Raw genomic sequence first — 17,283 nt, 5'->3', positions numbered from 1 at the left:
GCCGGCCCAGAATCCGGTTTGGACCGGATGGCCCGGTCCTAGACCCGGTCGGACCGGCCCCTGGACCGGATTTCACGGGTTTGCCCCACCAACTTGTACCCGTTCGACCCGAGCTGCCTTGTATGCCTATATAAGCACCCCGGTCGCCCCCTTACCTCTTGAGACAAGATTTGGCTTAGATTAGGGTTTGAGCTATGTCTCCCTAGGGTATCATCCCTCTGTAATCAAGGCACCTTGGTTGTTGACTTTGATCTTGTTGAGTGAGATTCTAGTACAAGTTACTCTCTCTCCCTCACCAAGCTCTTCCTCTCCAACCCCAATCTCTCTCCGGGAATTCTGCCACGTGCCTCTTCCTCGGAGATTCTATTGGCGTGGTCCATCGAGCCACGGAGGTAAGCATCGGGTGTATCGGGTTGGTATGCGTGCGTGAGTCTCGGAGCTCCTCGTGTTCGTCGTGTTCTTCGTGTTCCTCGCGTTCTCCCATCTCTCCCCTCGGTTTCGAAGTCAATCCGCGAGATCGGGCCACACACGGGGTCTTAGACCTCATCAAACACACTACTAGTACTCCTACTGCTACACTCCTTAATGCCATAGTGAGCATATCTAGGAGTTTGCTAGCCTCCTAAATATCAAATAACTATGGCATTTCTCATAGCTAACTATTAGTTATTTTCTCATAGCTAACTATTAGTTATTTAGATAGGTGGATAAAAAGCATCAGACCTACTACTCCACGTCGCAATTGATCTACTACGGCTTCATGTTTCCTCTGTGTTGCTGAAGAGCAGGGTCGCCAATAACACACTTGTCCAGGTGCAGGTCTCCATCATCCAGTGCTTCAAAATCGAGCTCCCAGAATCTCTCAGGTCTGTTGGCGATCTCCATCAGATAGGGATCACTAGCAAGGGTACCATAGGCTTGTTGACCACTGCCACTGCCAGAACTTTGTAAATAAGCATCCACGCCCCAAGTTTGCTCACCATCTGCATCGACCAAGTTGCCAGCCATGGCGCGTGAAACCATCCCCATGTTGTCCGGCAACGAAACGAGGCAATCTGTTTCAGTAGATGTACCATCCAATCCTGGACACATCACATTCTTTCCCTTGGACCTGCCAATTGTAGGATCCTGGCAATGAGCGGTACCAGAAGATGGAGGCAGTCCCAGCAGGTCAGCCCTGGTACCTAGATCAAGTTCATCTGGCGTGTCGAATCCCTGGACCATAGCCCCGGTGTCTTGGACTCCGTCGATGCCAAAGTTGGCTGGCAACATACCATCGCTGAGGTCCGTGTCTTCCAGAAGAAAGTTCTGTAGATCTGCAATGGCGTCATGTGCAATTAGGTGTGCAGGGGAGGATGCAGGGAGCTCCAAACCACTCTCTCCGGTACGCGGCGAGCTGGAGTCACCGGAGTCCGTGCTGCCGTGCGGTGCATGCTTCAGGAACTTCCTCCTCACTCTGACGGAGTCGATCTCCTCCCTTCTCTCCCTGTGCTTCTTCAGTTGCCTCAGGAAATCTGGGTTCTGGAGGAGCTTGGCCAAGAAGGAGACCACCTGCTTCTGCCGGCCCTCAGCTGTTTCCAGCCTCTGGTTCAGTGTGTTCATATGCTCAATCGTCTGGCTGTGCTCCTTCTTCAGCCTGGCCACCTCCTGTAGCAGTGCGTTCTTCTCTGTTCTCAGGGAGTGGAGCTCAGGGTCGAGAGTGGATTCACCGGAAGAAGTAGGCTGTGTCTTCCTGAAAATAGATGAACCAGGCTGAAGGCTGCTTTGTTGCGTTGGCGAGGACCGGCGCCTGACAATCGTCTTGAGCAGATGTTTGCTGCCCCGAAGAAATCCCTCATGGGCAAACTCCCATCTGTCAGCATGAACCTTGCGAAAACCCTGACAATATGAAAAAACTTACAATGATCAGGGGAAAAGTCAAATGAAACTAACTCTTGCTAACATTACAATCAGAAACTTAGTCAAAATTTAAGACTTGAGTGATACTTTTGTTCATTCAGACATAAAACCTAGTACTAAGATACTCCTACAGTAGTAGTTTCCACCTGTAACCGAGCAAAGCCTGAGCTTCTAAAGAAGCCAACAGTTTCCTGTGCTCCTAACACGACTGTACAGTGTATCAAGCAGGAAGACATCAGAGAGTTTCTGAACCTGCATACTGACAACAGCCCCCTCCCAATCCTAGTGCAACACATGAAGGAACTGAACATTGTGTTGATATAAGAATCAAAGAGTAAGCTAGTACCCAACCAAAAACTGTGCAGTAAATGGCCAAGCAGTAGTAGTTTAGTTTTGAAAAAGGAAGTGCTCAAGTCTGAGAAATATGGGAATATGGAGAAATGAGTGAACTAGGAGGAGTAAAGCTGCAATAAACCAAACCTGTGACAACAGGGGGCAGAGGAATTGGGAAGAATTGAGGAGGACATATGGTGACACACAAAGCAGAAAAGACCGACAAAACATTCTGCAAGCATTCGGCACGGGAGGAGAAAACGAATTTGCAACAGATACTAATGCGTATGCACATGTGGATCGCGAAGCTTACCTTCCAGCGCGAGCGCGTCGCATTCCAGGGCAGGGAATGGTTAAGCTTGCCATCACAGGATCAATTTCCTCAGGATTATTTTGGTGATGGTGTCAATCCAAATCTTTGGCGCGAGGTCAAAATCACATACCGTGATTCCAGTTGCACAAATTAAATTGCAGCGGAAGTATTTTGCATATGTACAGAGCAGATTTTACAAGTTTTGGGCATTACAACACCAGAGACCAGACCAAAGAAAGAAAAAAGATGAGAAGCCAGAAGCAGATTTTACAACTTTTGGACAGTACAACAGCAGTCCCAAAAAAAAAGAGAGACTCAAACAGAGCAGAGTAGCAGAGAGAAAGCAGAGCATCTCAGGAACAGAGGACGGGGTGATGGATGCGTAGAGTAATAAACCTAGGAAAAATTAGTACGTACATACGAAGAAACAACAGGAGAGGATCGGGCAGGCAGTGGTAGTAGGTAGGATACGCACATAGGTGTTGAGCTGCCTGACGAAGCTGGAGAAGTTGTTGTGCTTGAAGTTGTGCGGTAGCACGTCGCGCGCGAAGGTGGATGGGTCCCAGACGACGAAGCTGTTGCCGGCGCGGCCCCAGGAGATGACCCCGTCGAGGTGCGGCTCGGTGACGAGGTCGTAGGTCTTGGAGAGGAACGGCGGCAGCTGCGGGCCCTGCAGCAGCGCCTCCAGCGGGCGCGGCGGCTCCGCCAACGAGAGCGGCGGCGGCGGCTGGTGGTTCAGCGCGAGGTAGCGGGGCGACGGCAGGTGGTGGTGCTGCTGCAGCGGCGGCTCCATCTCGAACTTGGGCTCGAGCAGCAGCGCGGCGTCCATGGAGGCGGCGGTGCCTGGGTGGTTGGTGGTGCCGGTGTGGTCGTGGTCCATGAAATGGGATGCGGCGCGCGGGGCGGGGTGGCCGCGAGCGGGCGGGCGGGGAGCGGGGATGAGCGGTGTGGGGCGAGGGCGGCGGCGGCGGGGGGTTTATAGGCTTCGGTCGGAGTGAAACCGACATAGTGGTGACGGCGACGGGCGCACCGCGTTGTGGCGTTGCAGAGCCGGATAGGGCGCCGCGCCTGGCGATTTGACCGGCGGCTCAGTTGTTGGAGCCGTGGGTTTGCAGTCGGCAAGGCCGGGTGGACACTTGGCGGCGGGGCGGCGCGGCGCGTCCGTGGCCCACGCTGGTTTCCCCAAGGCGGTGCTGTACCGGAAAAATATCTGGGGTCGTGCAGGAAGGGAAAGCGCAGCGGAGCGGAGGCCATCGTAAGTTTTGCTTGGTGGCGAAGGAAGAAAGCAGGGGATATTTTGCTTTTCGCTTCTTCTTCCCGCGTCACGTGGACGTGGTGGAGGAGGAAGGTGGGCCGTGCCGTGTCAGTGAATGGTGATGCGCGGGCGGGGTCCGCATGTAAGTTGGTCGAAACAGCGGAGGCAAACGGAGGCGGGCGTCAATCTCACAACGGACCTTGGCCGTTCCCCTCTCCCATCTACAGTAGAGAGAGGCGATTTTGTGAGCGCTCCCGGTCTTCTCACCTTGCTCGCCGGCGATTCGTGGTTTCCTCCTCCTCCGGCGGCCGCTCCGGCGGCGGGAGGGTGGGGAAACCACGGATCTCGGCTTGTATATAGTGTAGAGTTAGGTTGGGTCCTGGCCGGCGGCGTCTTGGAGGCGGTGGTGCTGTCGGCGGGGTGTTTGGTGTCGCGGCGCTTCCTCTCCGGCGACGGCGCTCCTCGGGGCTTCTTCGTCAAGCGCTCGACTTCCCCGAGCTCGGCGGTCTGCGGACGCGGCGAGTTCCTCGTGCCCCGTCCGGATCCGTGTAGGTGGAGGATCCGGTGTCTGAAGTTGAAGACGATGGTGATTTCAAGATGCTCCGCGTCGTCGGCGGCGATTCCAGGCGTAGGATCCATGGATCCGGTGCTCGGCGACTTCCCAGCTGCCATGGGGCTGGCTCCGATCCAAGGCGAAGAGGGAGCAGCGGCAGCGGCGCGCCACCGACAGCTCCTGGGCGTCGGCGTTGACGGGATCCAGAAGGACTTCTCTGTAATTTTGCCTTTGTTTCTGGACCTTTCTGTAAGAACGGAGTATTAATATCACTATCTTCTTCCGCAAAAAAAAAAAAAAAAAAAACGGAGGCGGGCGTCACCGGTTTGTCGTAACCATGACGGCCCGCACGCGCGCGTGTGTGTGGTATCTTTTTCGTTTTTTTTAAACAACAAATCCTGTATTTTTGATACTGTAGTACATTATTATATCTTGTGGAGCACAAAGGCTCCACGTATACATCACAAGTTACAAAAGGATCTCATATAAAAGTGAAATTACAAACAGAACCTAAGTCAAAACCTAGCACACATATTTGTGTCACGACTATATCTGATCATACGTTGGGCCAGGCCCAGCAGGGCCCAAAAAGCCCGCAGCGGAAAACTAGGCCCATGCCTGGCTCGCCCTGCCAAAAAAAAACCCCGAAATCCGGGCCGCCTATAGGACCAACATTTTTAGGCCTAGGCCCAGGAATTTCGGGCCGGGCTTTGGGCCGAGCTGCCATGCCCAGGTATGGTCACGACTCTCCTCTTACGCGACACTCTCAAGATGAAGCGGATGACACATATGCAATGAACATCTCCTCGCCAAGGGGGTCCTCTCGACAACTGACACGTTGAAGGAAGGCTCGGCCCAAGCATTACTTAATGCCATGGATGCGCCACTCAAAGACAACAATTGTATAACAATTATATAACTCTCTCTTCCTCTTCCAGAGCCACGGCTCGTCTACATTCTAATCTCTATGTGATTCATGTAATTGTATCGCTACTATTACGAGATTATGATTGAGAGTAGCTCGTGCGCTACATATGGTATCAAAGCTTCGACATCACCAGAGAAATTCAACAAAAAATGTGATCGAAATCTGAGTTCTACATCAGGCAGTAGCGAGCGGAGGCGATTCAAGCGATGGAGAAGATTGTGGTTGGGATCTCTCGTAAAATCCCACGAATCACTCTTCCTCGTGGCGAAGGGGTAGGGTGTTGCAATCGAGCAAACCCCTGATGGTTTGTGGTGGCGGTAGACTGCTAGGACCGAAGATATTGTGAGAACGACTCGCTCCACTCCTTTTCTGCAAGCCAATGTTGTGATGTGCGAGAATCTCACAGGCCTATCCACCTGGGTGCCCACCATGGAGGGACTGATGCAAGCAATCTAGCTATCTCTAGTTGAGTTGGGATCCCGTGTGGGAGCACTAGATTCAGGATGCAACTCCTACGACGACTAGACGCCACGGCTCAAAGGGCACGGTCATCTACCTGATCCACAAGGCACTGTGACCGACACCTCCAAGGCAATGGCACTGCCACGGCAAAGGGTACGCGCAAATTCCCACATACTCCTGTGAAATTTGATCTAACAAATCGATCAAATGCTAGTGGTGGTAGTTTCATGCATGAATCTCGGTTAGAACTCTAGGGCACCTAAAACTGATTTCCCAAAATTTGATGGAGAAAATTCAAAACGGTGAATAGTACTTTGCTATGTACACAGTAGAGCATGACACATGGACTAGTTTCGCATAATGCTTGTTGTCGAATGAAGGGTCTAGACAACACTATCCATAGACCTATATAGATGAGTGTTTCTTGTTTAGCGATTCGACAACCTCCTAGTGGCAGCAATAGATATCAAAGAAAAGCGAAAACAACTCGAGAACCGTTAATCTTAATGAATTGGTCCGGTCTCATGACCGCGATGACCATTATCCCATGGTAAAAGTCTAAAAGAGAGAATAGAATCAAACAAGACATTGGAAGAATTTTGATTACTCAACAAGGATTGCTCGCGTACGTGTGCTCTAATACCAAGAGTTACAATCACATTTGTTTTTTTTGAGAATATGTTACAATCACATTAGTGATCAGTTTGTCGACAGCCCAACCCAGTTCTTACACGGCCCATCAAGGCCGGTTATTCAACGTCCCAAAGAAAAGCAAAGTATACTAGTAGAAAAAAAAGAAAAAAAAAGGGTCAGAGGAGGCGACGAGACGAGCAGAAAGCGGCGCTGCAATCGTGCTCTCACGAACGAGCAAGAGAGGGACAGAGAGATGGCGACGGTGGGCGGCGCGACCAATGGAGCCGGCGGCGAGGACGAGTTCTACCTGCGGTACTACGTGGGGCACAAGGGGAAGTTCGGGCACGAGTTCCTCGAGTTTGAGTTCCGCCCCGACGGCAAGCTCCGCTACGCCAACAACTCCAACTACAAGAACGACACCATGATCCGCAAGGAGGTCTTCGTCTCCCCCTCCATCCTCCGCGAGGCCAGGAGGATCATCCAGGACTCAGATGTCAGTACTCAGCATTATCCCTCCTCTTCTTCAACTGCTTTCACCCCCTCCCCCTAATTATCCACAGAGGAACCTGGGTTAGGGTTTACTAGGATGAATCTGTTTCTTGCGGGGCTGTAGGGTGAATCTTTAATGAATTGGATTCTCCGTGATTGGAATAGATCATGAAGGAGGACGACAGCAACTGGCCGGAGCCCGACCGTGTTGGAAGGCAGGAGCTCGAGATTGTCATGGGGAACGAGCACATCTCCTTCACCACCTCGAAGATTGGCTCCCTCGTCGACGTACAGACCAGCAATGATCCGGAGGGCCTGCGCATCTTCTACTACCTCGTGCAGGTAATTCCCCAATCCCCACAATCATTGCTTGCTTGTTGTTCACCTTTATTTCATCCGTTTGGCATTCCTCATGTAGTTATAGTATCACTTCTATCCATACATTCAGTGTGAGGCTTGTTGCATTTCGAGAGTCATAGTGTAAGCAACTCCAAAGATGACATCGCAAGTGCATTGATGTTTTGTGTACAAACTGGGAAGCTCTTTTATGAATTTGCCAGCAATTTGTGCCGGTGGCGAGCAGTCCAGGGCTCATTGTGCAAAGCTCTACCAGCATGTATGAGTAATAGTCAATTTTGAATGACCCCAAAAACATGTGATAGGCTTCTCAGTTTACTATTCCAATGTAATGTATCACTGGGATAAGTCACCTTCAGTGGCACCATGTGTAATCCAAGTTTGATGATTTTGAAATAACTGGCTAGACAATGGTTGTTGTATATGCTATATTCCATCCATACTAGAGCAATTTACAAGTAGAAGTACTGAAGCAGCATACTTTGCTTGAAACATGTATCTTGAATTTGAGGTTTTTAAGGCGTTAAAGGGAGGCGCCGCTCCTGGGGTCCTTTTCACCTTTTGAGGACCCAACTTAGACACATCCTGTTCTACTGGAGCAGCAGATTAGAGTAGCTATTCGGTAGACATACATATCATGAAATTGCTGGTTGTTGAGCCGATATATCTACCATCCCTCCCACCCACTAACAAAGCCTCAACCTCTTACTAATTAGTTAAGAGAAGTACTAACATCAGGCATTGGTCTAAATTTCTAAAAAGCTAGGGGATCAGCCATATCATCCTGGCCAAGCAGCCAGCCACTAACTACTATAAGCTACTAAGAAGCAGAGAAAAACAGAGCAAGGAGGAGGATAGGAAGCGCAGCACAGGCACATATAAAAGTTAGAGCATCGTTTAAGTTAAAATAGAAAAGAAACATAGCATTGTTTAGGGGATGGAAGACAGAGCAAAACAGGCCCCGAGTAATACAGAGCAGGGGAGAGAGGTCGAAGCCGGCCAGATCTAGGTCCTGGACAGTGGTGCTCTAACTTCAGTTTTCATCCACACTTAGGTTTCCATAGACGGGAGAGTTCTCCCTCAATCGTGTTTGCTTCCCTCTCTCTCTTATTTCTGTGCACACTATTTCCATCTATTCCCAGTTTCCCACTCGTGCGCTGCTCTCTTTCCTATAGTCTGCTATCTTTCCCGCTCACTGCTCCAGTGCTCTGATTAGGGGTGTAAACGGATAGGATAATTTCCGCACCAAATCCGTTTTAGAGAATCCATATCCGGTTTGGAGGAATTTGACGGATAAGGATATCCGGTTCTGAACTTGACACTCGGATACGGTTTAGGATATGGTATGTCAAATAGCACCTGGATATCCGTATCCGAAGATTATTTAGGATTATTTGATGGTTTTTTAATTCGATTAATCCGATTTTCAACTGAAACATCAAAGCTTATGAAGCACATTTAGTAATGAGTGAGTTGCCTAGTTCATTTCTTAAACATTATCTCACTTACGCAGTCACTATATTGAATATGAAGTCCAAACTTGTTAGTGTACTAGGCTATTGAAGCATGAGGTGGTGCTAACCTAGCCCTTGTGTTTGCGTTATTGCATCTATATAAATCTACTCCTTTATATGGTTATTCATTCTGTTGTGTTAAATTATTTATTTTATAAGTGTTTTCTCAAACTTGTTTTATCAATTATTTTTTGGTTATATGTTTTGCCGACATACATATGTGCGGACATACCCAATTAATTCTTTTTCAGCCCCAAGCTCGCTCGGTTTCCGTTCTGAATCTTGCAAACTGGGTATGGGATTGGGGAGTGTGGGGAAGGAATATGGAGGGTCTGTTTTGTTCCTTGCAACACATTGCCAAATTAAGTTAGGTGCATTTGACGTTTTCGGCTTTTGTTTGGTTCATTAACACAGTTCTTCAATGCCACACTTTCTTAGCTTTAGGGCCATCATGTCAGTCATTTTCTAGCCATTTCTAGTCCTCTTTCAGGTATAAACTGACATCAATAGCCCTCTCTGAAAATTAACCATTTTTTTGGCGCTACTAACCTGAAAGGCTACTGCAGATGCAAAAATTGTTGTTGTAAATAAGTAGATTTTATTCATGAATACTTGTCTGGGAAAATTTTGTTTTTGCCCATTTTGCTTTTGCCACTCAAGTTTTGACATTTTGCTTTTGCCCCGCCGGTTCCTGGTAATACATCAGTTTTGCCCTGTGGGGCAAAAACAAAATGAAAACGGTGAAGTGTTGCTTTTGCCCATTTTCTCAGTGTTTTAATTTTTCTATCTCCCCTCATTGGGAGAAAATGGGATAAAAGCAAAATGTCAAAATTTATAGTGGCAAAAGCAAAATGGGCAAAACCAATGTGGCAAAACAAAATTTTCCCTACTTGTTTCAGGAAACCATTTTTTTTGTTTAGTAAACAACCATTCTATGACTGGGCGTTGTCTGAAGTTGAACAGCTTATGTGTAAAAACTAAAGTAGTTTGAGGTGATACGGTGTATTAATACAAAAGTTAATTTATTCATTTTTCCTGAGTTCTGATGGCCTTATTGTCTGCAATAGTTAAACTAGACTGATTCCTCTATTGAATGAAAATCTAGCGATCTCATTTACCTTTGATGTCGTTTTATCATGACATCCTCAATCGCCTTTTAGGTTTGCCTAGTGGACAATAGATCGATATTAAAGAGCTCCTAATGGCATGTGCATTCTTGTCAAAATGCAATGTAAATACTCCCTCTCTCATGAAACTGGTCTGAGATTTGACTAAATTTGGATGTATCTATATACTAGATAGTGTCTAGATACATCCAAATTTTAACAAATCTAAGACAACTTTTGTGAGACGGAGGGAGTACATGTAATGAGCTACTGTTGTTAACACTACTGTGACTCCTGACTATTTTGTTTAAACCCTTAAGAGGAAAACTAGTAAATTTGTTTATTTACAGTGCTGTAGGCCTATTACATGTAAGCAGTTTCTAATATATTTTTTCGTTTTTTGTGTGTGTGCAGGATTTGAAGTGTTTTGTTTTTTCTCTTATCAACCTCCACTTTAAGATCAAGCCTATTCAATCTTGAGCACATCTGTGCTCCCTGCATCATGGTTCCTAGTTTTAGAGAATTCTGTAATATCCTAGTATGAGTTCTTGCTCATTATGCAGTTTGGTGCGTGGGGTTGCTTTGCGTGATATGTTTTGATATCACCTGAGATTGTTGGATTGTGCAAACTGCAGGTGCCCATTAGTGATGTTTATGCATGCTCCTTCTTTTCCAGTATATGGAGTTTTCTAGTGCAGCGATATTTTTCTACTCTCTTTTCTACTACCTCTATGCATAAAAGGATGTCGCAATTTGTGTAAATTTATATGTATCTGGACACTCTTTAGTGTATAGATACATCCTGAATTTAGACAAATATTTGACATCCTTTTATGGATGGAGGGAGTAGTTTTTATGCTGAGCATCTTGCTTCCTTCCTGGCCACTTGTCAACTATTTTGTTACGTCTTGGACCTGTTCGAAGCATGCTGATCGGTGGTGGAGTTGAAACAGGTGCTTGGCCTTAGGGTCCGGTGACTGATCTTTTGGTTCTGTTGGTTGAGAAAGATATATCTTGTCTTTGCGCAATGAAGATCTCAAGGTGGAATTGAGGGGTATACATTCTGCCGAGCCAGCTCAACCGCTAAGAGCTCCACGGGCAAGTGATGGCGGATGCAGTTTTCATTCTGGATGAAAATTGCTCCGGTCAGTGTATCAATGTAGAGAAATCTGCTATCATGTTCAGTTGTAATAATTGACAAGGAGTGAAAGATATGGTGAATGAGACTTTAAAAATTAATAGTGAGGCTTGGTATGAAAAGTACTTGGGCCTGCCTGTGTATATTGGGCGTTCAAAGAGAAATGCTTTTGCTTATCTAAAAGACAATTTGGAAAAGAATACAAGGTTGGATGGAGAAGTTGTTGGCAATGTTAGGGAAGGAGGTGCTTATTAAAGCTGTAGCACAGGCGATACCGACATATGCAATGTCGTGTTTTTACCTCACAAAGAGTTTCTATGATGATATAGTGCAATGATTGGTAAATTTTGGTGGAGTCAAAATGATAAGGAAAATAAGATACACTGGATAGGACGGAAGAAGTTAACTAAATCAAAGTCGATGGGGGAGACTTGGGTTCCGTGATATCCATGCGTTCAATATTGCTATGTTGTCAAGACAGGTTATGGAGACTTTCTGTGAGGAGGATGCCAGAATCATTTTGCAAATTCCTTTACCCGATGGTGCGAAAGATTTTATCGCATGGTATTATGATGATAAGGGCCAGCATTCAGTTAAACAGACATATAAGCTATGTGTTCAAACGGAGGAACACTAGCCAGGGCAAGATGCTGGTTCAAGCTCAGCTAACCCTGTCATGCTGAATAGCTGCAATAACATTTTTTGGAAAAGGATATGGTCTCTTCCAGCACCGAACAAAATTAAGATGTTTACCTGGCGTATTGCCCACAACTCGCTAGCTTTGAGGACAAACTTAAAGAGAAGGGGTGTAAAAATAGATGACTACAAGTGTCTTTTTTGTGGGTGTGGAGGAAGATGGAGCACATCTTTTTGTTAAGTGTAAGGCTGTTAAGGATGTTTGGAGGAAAGGAGGGATGGAAGATATTAGATTGAAGCTGAAACACTTGGAATCAGCAACACAAACGCTTGATGTTATTTGGGAATTGTCGGAGCGGGATCATCTACAAATCTGCAGGCGGTCATACTGAAGATTATCTGGAGCTTTTTGGGAAGAGCAAGCAACGTAAAGAAATAGACAGGGCAAAGTAGAGGCCACCAGCAGAGGACTTGTTGAAGCTCAATTGTGATGCTGCGTCTACTCCAGGATAAAATTATGCAACCTGGGGTGTAGCAGTTCGAAATCACCATGGTAAGATGGTTATTGCTAGTGCATGGAAGACGGAGGGGATTCGAGGTGCTTTTGCGGCAGAATTCCATGCTTTATAACAAGCTATAGATGTTTCTCTGAACATTGGTGCTATACGTGCAGTTTTTGAGACTGATTCTGAACTCCTGGCCATTGCGATGAATGAATCGATGTGGCCAAGATTACTCACAGCTAGCAGCGTCCATTGATGATCTCATGATCTAATTGCGTTTGTGGTTCTCTAGTACTGAAGTGTGTGCGTGTACGTAATGCAAATAAAGTTGCCTACGAGTTAGCCTTCATAGGAAAAGCTTGTAATGCCAATGAGGCTCGAGTGTGGAAAAGTGATGTACTAGCAAGTTTGGCTGAAGTTAATGTGGGCAATTTGCCCCAGTTTTTGTAATAAAGCAGTTGCTTTACCCCTAAAAAAAATTTAAACATCTCCACCGGCGATCTTGATAGGCAATAGCCAAGGGGCGCGGGGCACAAAATGGGCCCTTACCGCCGTCTCTATAATGCACAAGCACATTTTAGAGCCCAATAGAATAACCATCGTGTTCATGCTGGGCCCTACCCTCAGTGGCCGAGTTCAGAGCGCCGACACTTCAAGCCATGTCGGTTGTTGCCTACGGGACCTCCTTGGCAGCCACACGCAACCATTCTTCACCCCCTTCAACTCTCCTGATCTCGCCACCTACTTGTAGAATCGGCATTCATGCCGATGCACCTGCAACCTTGTGCCTTCCTCCCACCCACCTACCTAGAATCTGTCCAACTGCCACCGTGGTTTGGCCGGAACAACAACCGTTTTCGTCGTGCTCCGGCAGCAATCTGACGGTGCCGCCAAGCCCCCGTGACTTATGCTACCGCCACCACACGTTCCTTGCCCCCCTCTTGTGTGGCGTTGCACGTCCTCTTCAACCTTGATACACCGACACAATAACGACGAATATCAACACCATTTTCTCGCCTCACCCACAAGGTGTTCGGTGTTTTGCTGCATTGGACATCGATGATGAGATAATGTTAGACCTGTTGGTGAAAGAGGAGGTTGATGCCGTTGCTAGCCAAGAACGACAGTTGATGATCTTGGCCGCTCTTATTCGTCTCCGAGAGTAGCTCAATGACGTTACACAGCATGGTGGTTCAAGGGTTGGGAAGCGAAGAAAAAGGACCAGCATCAGCTTGCGAGTGTTGCTCGACTCCGACTACTTCGCCGATGACCCAACACATACCCCCAAAGATTTTCGGCGATGATTTAGGATGAACAAAGAGTTGTTCATGCAAGTTATGTTCGGCGTCAAGGAGTATGATGACTACTTGATGTGCAAATAAAAATATTGCACCAGGTCATGGGGCTTCTCATCGGTTAAGAAATGCATAGTTTCCCTATGGTGTATTGCCGTATGGAGCTCTTGTAGATCCACAAGAAGACTATCTGCACATGTCGAAGGCCACATGCTTTGATAGCATCTACAAGTTTTGCTAGGCAATCGTGCCAGTGTTTGGGCCAACCTATTTGAGAGCACCAAATGAAGAACATACAACTTGGATCCTGGCATGAAATGCAACGAGGGGATTTCCTGGGATGCTTGAGAGCATCGATTTCATGCGTTGGTCTTGGAAGAATTGCCCATTTGCTTGGCAAGGGCTGTGCAAAGTTCATACCAAAGAGTGTCATGTAATACTTAAAGCTTTGGCCGATTATGACCTCTGGATTTGACACACTTTTTTCTTTGACATGGAGGGAATTCACAGTGACATCAATGTGGTTCAGCCGGTGTTGGCAAGTGACGAGGGAATAATAGCTTCATACTCTGCTTCATTGTTCGATGCATTAGGGAAGATCATCCGTAATATGTACTTCATCTTGTCGCCTTGCGGTGAAATAAGTACCACGCCTGCTTAAGCTCCTTCTAATATCTTGGACCCGTCGAAGTTCACATACCAGGTACTCAAAAAATCTGGAGGTCCTGTGTTTTGGAGTTCCATCCACTCCGCAACAAAATCCGGTAAAATTTGCGACTCGATTGCTTTCCTCTTTTCGTATGTGATGTCCCGAGGGGAAGTTCAATTCCCCAAAGGGAGACACGTCCTGTAGCTTTTGGATTGTTCAAGATGTTCGAGAGAGGTACCTCATTTACCACTATTATCGGGTGTGCTAAAAAATAATGTCTTAGCTTTCTTGCTGATATGAAGACTCCATACGCCAACTTCTGATACTACGGGTAGCGCTACTTGGATGGTGATAGGACTTCGCTGAGGAAATATAATGGTCGATGGACTCCATGGATTTTTCCTTCTTCTTCTTATTCTACCATAAGAACCGTACTAACCACTTGAGGTGTGGCCGCAATGTACAGCAGTAAAGGTTCTTTTTCTCGTGGCGTCACCAGTCGTGGTGGTGTTGAAATTGTATGCTTCAGATGCTGAAAGGCCTTGTCTGCTTCCTCGTTCCACTCGAACTTTTCCCCTTGCTTGATAAGCGCGTAAAAGGGCAACACTTTTTCTCCCAACCTTGCGACGAATTTTTTCAAAGCTGTGACTCGTCCAGTTAGCTGTTGTATCTCTTTAAGTTTGGTTGGTTTTCTCATTGTCAAGATAGCTTGTATTTTCTCTGGATTAGCCTCGATTCCTCTAGCTGACACCAAGTATCCGAGGAGTTCTCCCGCGGGAACGCCAAAGGAACATTTTGTTGGGTTCAGCTTGAGACGGAACTTGTTGAGGTTGTCAAAAGTTTCCCGAAAATCATCGATTAGGGATGACCCTTGTTTTGTTGTGATGACGTCGTCAATGTATACTTGGACATTTTTGCCAACTTGCGTGGCAAGACACTTCTGCATCATCCTCTGAAATGTGGCTCCTGCGTTTTTTAAACCCGAAATGCATTGTTCTGTAGCAGAATACACCATAAGGGGTTATGCAAGCTGTTTTGACTTCATCCTTTTCTTTTAGGCGGATCTGATTGTAACCAGAATACGCATCCAGAAAGGAAAGACGTTCACAACCTGTTGTGCAGTCGATAATTTGATCGATTTTCGGGAGGGGGAAGTGATCCTTTGGATAATGTTTGTTGAGACACGTGAAATCGACGCACATGCGAAGGACTTCAGTGTTTTTCTTCGGGACCAGCACTGGGTTAGCAACCCATGTGGCCTCAGTGTGTAATTCTTTAATGAAACCAACTTCTTTGAGTCGACGGATCTCAGATAACATAGCTTTGCGGTTCGGCTAGGAGAAACGCCGCAAAGGTTGTCGAATTTGTTTGGCTCTTGGATCTAAATTGAGAGGGTGCTCGGCAAGTTCCCTGGGTACTCCTGACATGTCAGCTGGGCACCATGCGAAGATTTCCCAGCGCTCATGGAGGAACTCGATGAGCGCGCTTTCCTATGCGCTATCCAAGTTAGTCTCGATGGATGCTGTCTTTTTAGGATCTGTCGGGTGGATCTGCACTTCCTTGGAATCCTTGGAGGTATCGAAAGCTTGCTCCTGCAAGGATCTACCTCCATCTTGTAACACGTCGTAGTTGGTGGTCAGCTTAGATGCTTCGTATTCGGCTTGTTTTCCGAATGTTTCGGAAAGCTTGTGAAAGTCCTTGTCACACTTATCTACCAGACAAAACTTCCTTTGACTGTTATTGGGCCCTTAGGTCCGGGGATCCTCCATAACAGATTTGTGTAGTGCGGCACATCCATAAACCTAGCATATGCGGGTCGTCCCAAGAGGGCGTGATATTACGACGGCCGGTCAATGACTTCAAACTCCAGTTTCTCCTTTATGAAATTTTCTATTGTTCCAAACTGCACGTCAAGTGCAATCTTTCCCAAAGGATAGTTTGGTTTTTTGGGTGCGATGCCGTGGAAACGTGTGTCCGTTGGTGCTAGGTTGGCCAGCGAGATGTTCATTTTCCACAATGTATCTGCGTATATGAGATTTATGCTACTTCCTCCATCTATAAATATGCGAGAGACGTCATATCTCTCGATAACCGCTGGTAGTATCATCGCTGAATATCCTGGTCGTGGAACTTGGGGTGGGTGGTCCTCTATACTGAATCCTATTGGCTGACCCGACCAATTGAGGTACTCAATAGATGGAGGAGGCGTCAGTACTGCCATGTTCACCTATCGAGAAATTAGCTTCTGTGACCTGTTCGAAGGTCTACCCTTCTGTAGCAATGATACCGCTCCTCTTATAGGTGTAAAATCTTTATTAGCGTCTGGAGGCCCCGCAATTTGCAGGTGATGCTGGTTTGCACTAGTAATGCGGGTGGTGGTGGAAGAGGTACATGTACGTCGCTGCTAGGTCCTTGCACATATCCCCTGTTTACTGCTTCCACGTGTGTGCTTTCTGTCGCCCTTCGCAGAGCTTGGAAAGTTCAGCAGTTGTTCTGGAGGTGGCATGACTGTCTCCTTCCATCATTGTTGACATAGAAGTGCATCTGACACGGCCTGTTAAGAAAATCCTTTGGTGACACATTGTATGGCCTTGGAAACCTCGACCGATTGTTTTGTCTGCTGGAACTCGGTGCATCTCTGTGATCACTTCGTTGGTCATTGCTCCTGTGATAGTCATCACGATGATTTCCTCCACTGTTTCCTCGGAAGCCAGCCGCTACTTGGCCTGGACCATCATATTCCGCAAAGTTGCGGAAACGTCGCCTGTTCTGGTTGTTATTTCTATTACGGTCTTCTTCGGGTGACCTCTGCCGTTTATTATGAACACCATCATCTCTGTCAGCCCACCGATTCGCTATTTCCATGAGTTCTGCTATTGTTCTTGGGTTGGATCTCCCCAACTCTTCGATTAAGTCTCTCCTTCGTATCCCTGCAACAAACACGTTGATTGCTCTTTCATCAGAAACGTGCTCAGCCGAGTTTTTGATGGTACTCCACCGCTGGATGTACGTTCTCATTGATTCATCCGACTTCTGCTTGCAAGTCCTTAGCTGCTCTATTGATGTTGTTTTTTTACAAGTGGACCGAATATTTCTTACGAACAAGTCTTTGAAAGTTTCCTAGCTATCTATGGATCCCTCTGGCAGCTTCTTCATCCAAGATTTTGTGGCTTCATTGAGGTGGACCTGAATGCTTTGCATAGCTGTTGCTCTTGTTCCA

General features: G+C 46.9%; 2 protein-coding genes across 2 annotated transcripts; one reads left to right on the top strand and one right to left on the bottom strand.

Moving 5' to 3' along the window:
- Positions 1-517: 517 nt before the first annotated feature.
- On the bottom strand, positions 518-3,794 carry LOC127334669 (heat stress transcription factor A-3). Its single transcript, XM_051361190.2, has 2 exons — positions 3,021-3,794; positions 518-1,878 (listed from the first exon to the last, which is right to left on the bottom strand). The coding sequence occupies exons 1-2, from the start codon at positions 3,423-3,425 to the stop codon at positions 751-753; spliced, it is 1,533 nt and encodes a 510-aa protein (XP_051217150.1). The 5' UTR covers positions 3,426-3,794; the 3' UTR covers positions 518-750.
- Positions 3,795-6,526: 2,732 nt separating this feature from the next.
- Positions 6,527-10,520, top strand: LOC127334670 (protein mago nashi homolog 2). The gene is made up of 3 exons (XM_051361191.2): positions 6,527-6,869; positions 7,031-7,207; positions 10,257-10,520. The coding sequence occupies exons 1-3, from the start codon at positions 6,630-6,632 to the stop codon at positions 10,320-10,322; spliced, it is 483 nt and encodes a 160-aa protein (XP_051217151.1). The 5' UTR covers positions 6,527-6,629; the 3' UTR covers positions 10,323-10,520.
- Positions 10,521-17,283: the final 6,763 nt, after the last annotated feature.

Source organism: Lolium perenne, chromosome 6 (assembly GCF_019359855.2).
Source record: "Lolium perenne isolate Kyuss_39 chromosome 6, Kyuss_2.0, whole genome shotgun sequence".
Classification (NCBI taxonomy): domain Eukaryota; kingdom Viridiplantae; phylum Streptophyta; class Magnoliopsida; order Poales; family Poaceae; genus Lolium; species Lolium perenne.
This window is presented reverse-complemented; position numbering and strand designations above follow the sequence as displayed.

Bases quoted from the DNA above. Each gene is read 5' to 3' on its own strand.
- LOC127334669 (XM_051361190.2), bottom strand. From the start codon at position 3,425: ATGGACCACGACCACACCGGCACCACCAACCACCCAGGCACCGCCGCC. The intron at 1,879-3,020 runs GTGCGTATCCTA...TCATATTGTCAG, and splicing joins TCAGGCAGCTCAACACCTAT to GGTTTTCGCAAGGTTCATGC.
- LOC127334670 (XM_051361191.2), top strand. From the start codon at position 6,630: ATGGCGACGGTGGGCGGCGCGACCAATGGAGCCGGCGGCGAGGACGAG. The intron at 6,870-7,030 runs GTCAGTACTCAG...TGATTGGAATAG, and splicing joins GGATCATCCAGGACTCAGAT to ATCATGAAGGAGGACGACAG. The intron at 7,208-10,256 runs GTAATTCCCCAA...GTGTGTGTGCAG, and splicing joins TCTTCTACTACCTCGTGCAG to GATTTGAAGTGTTTTGTTTT.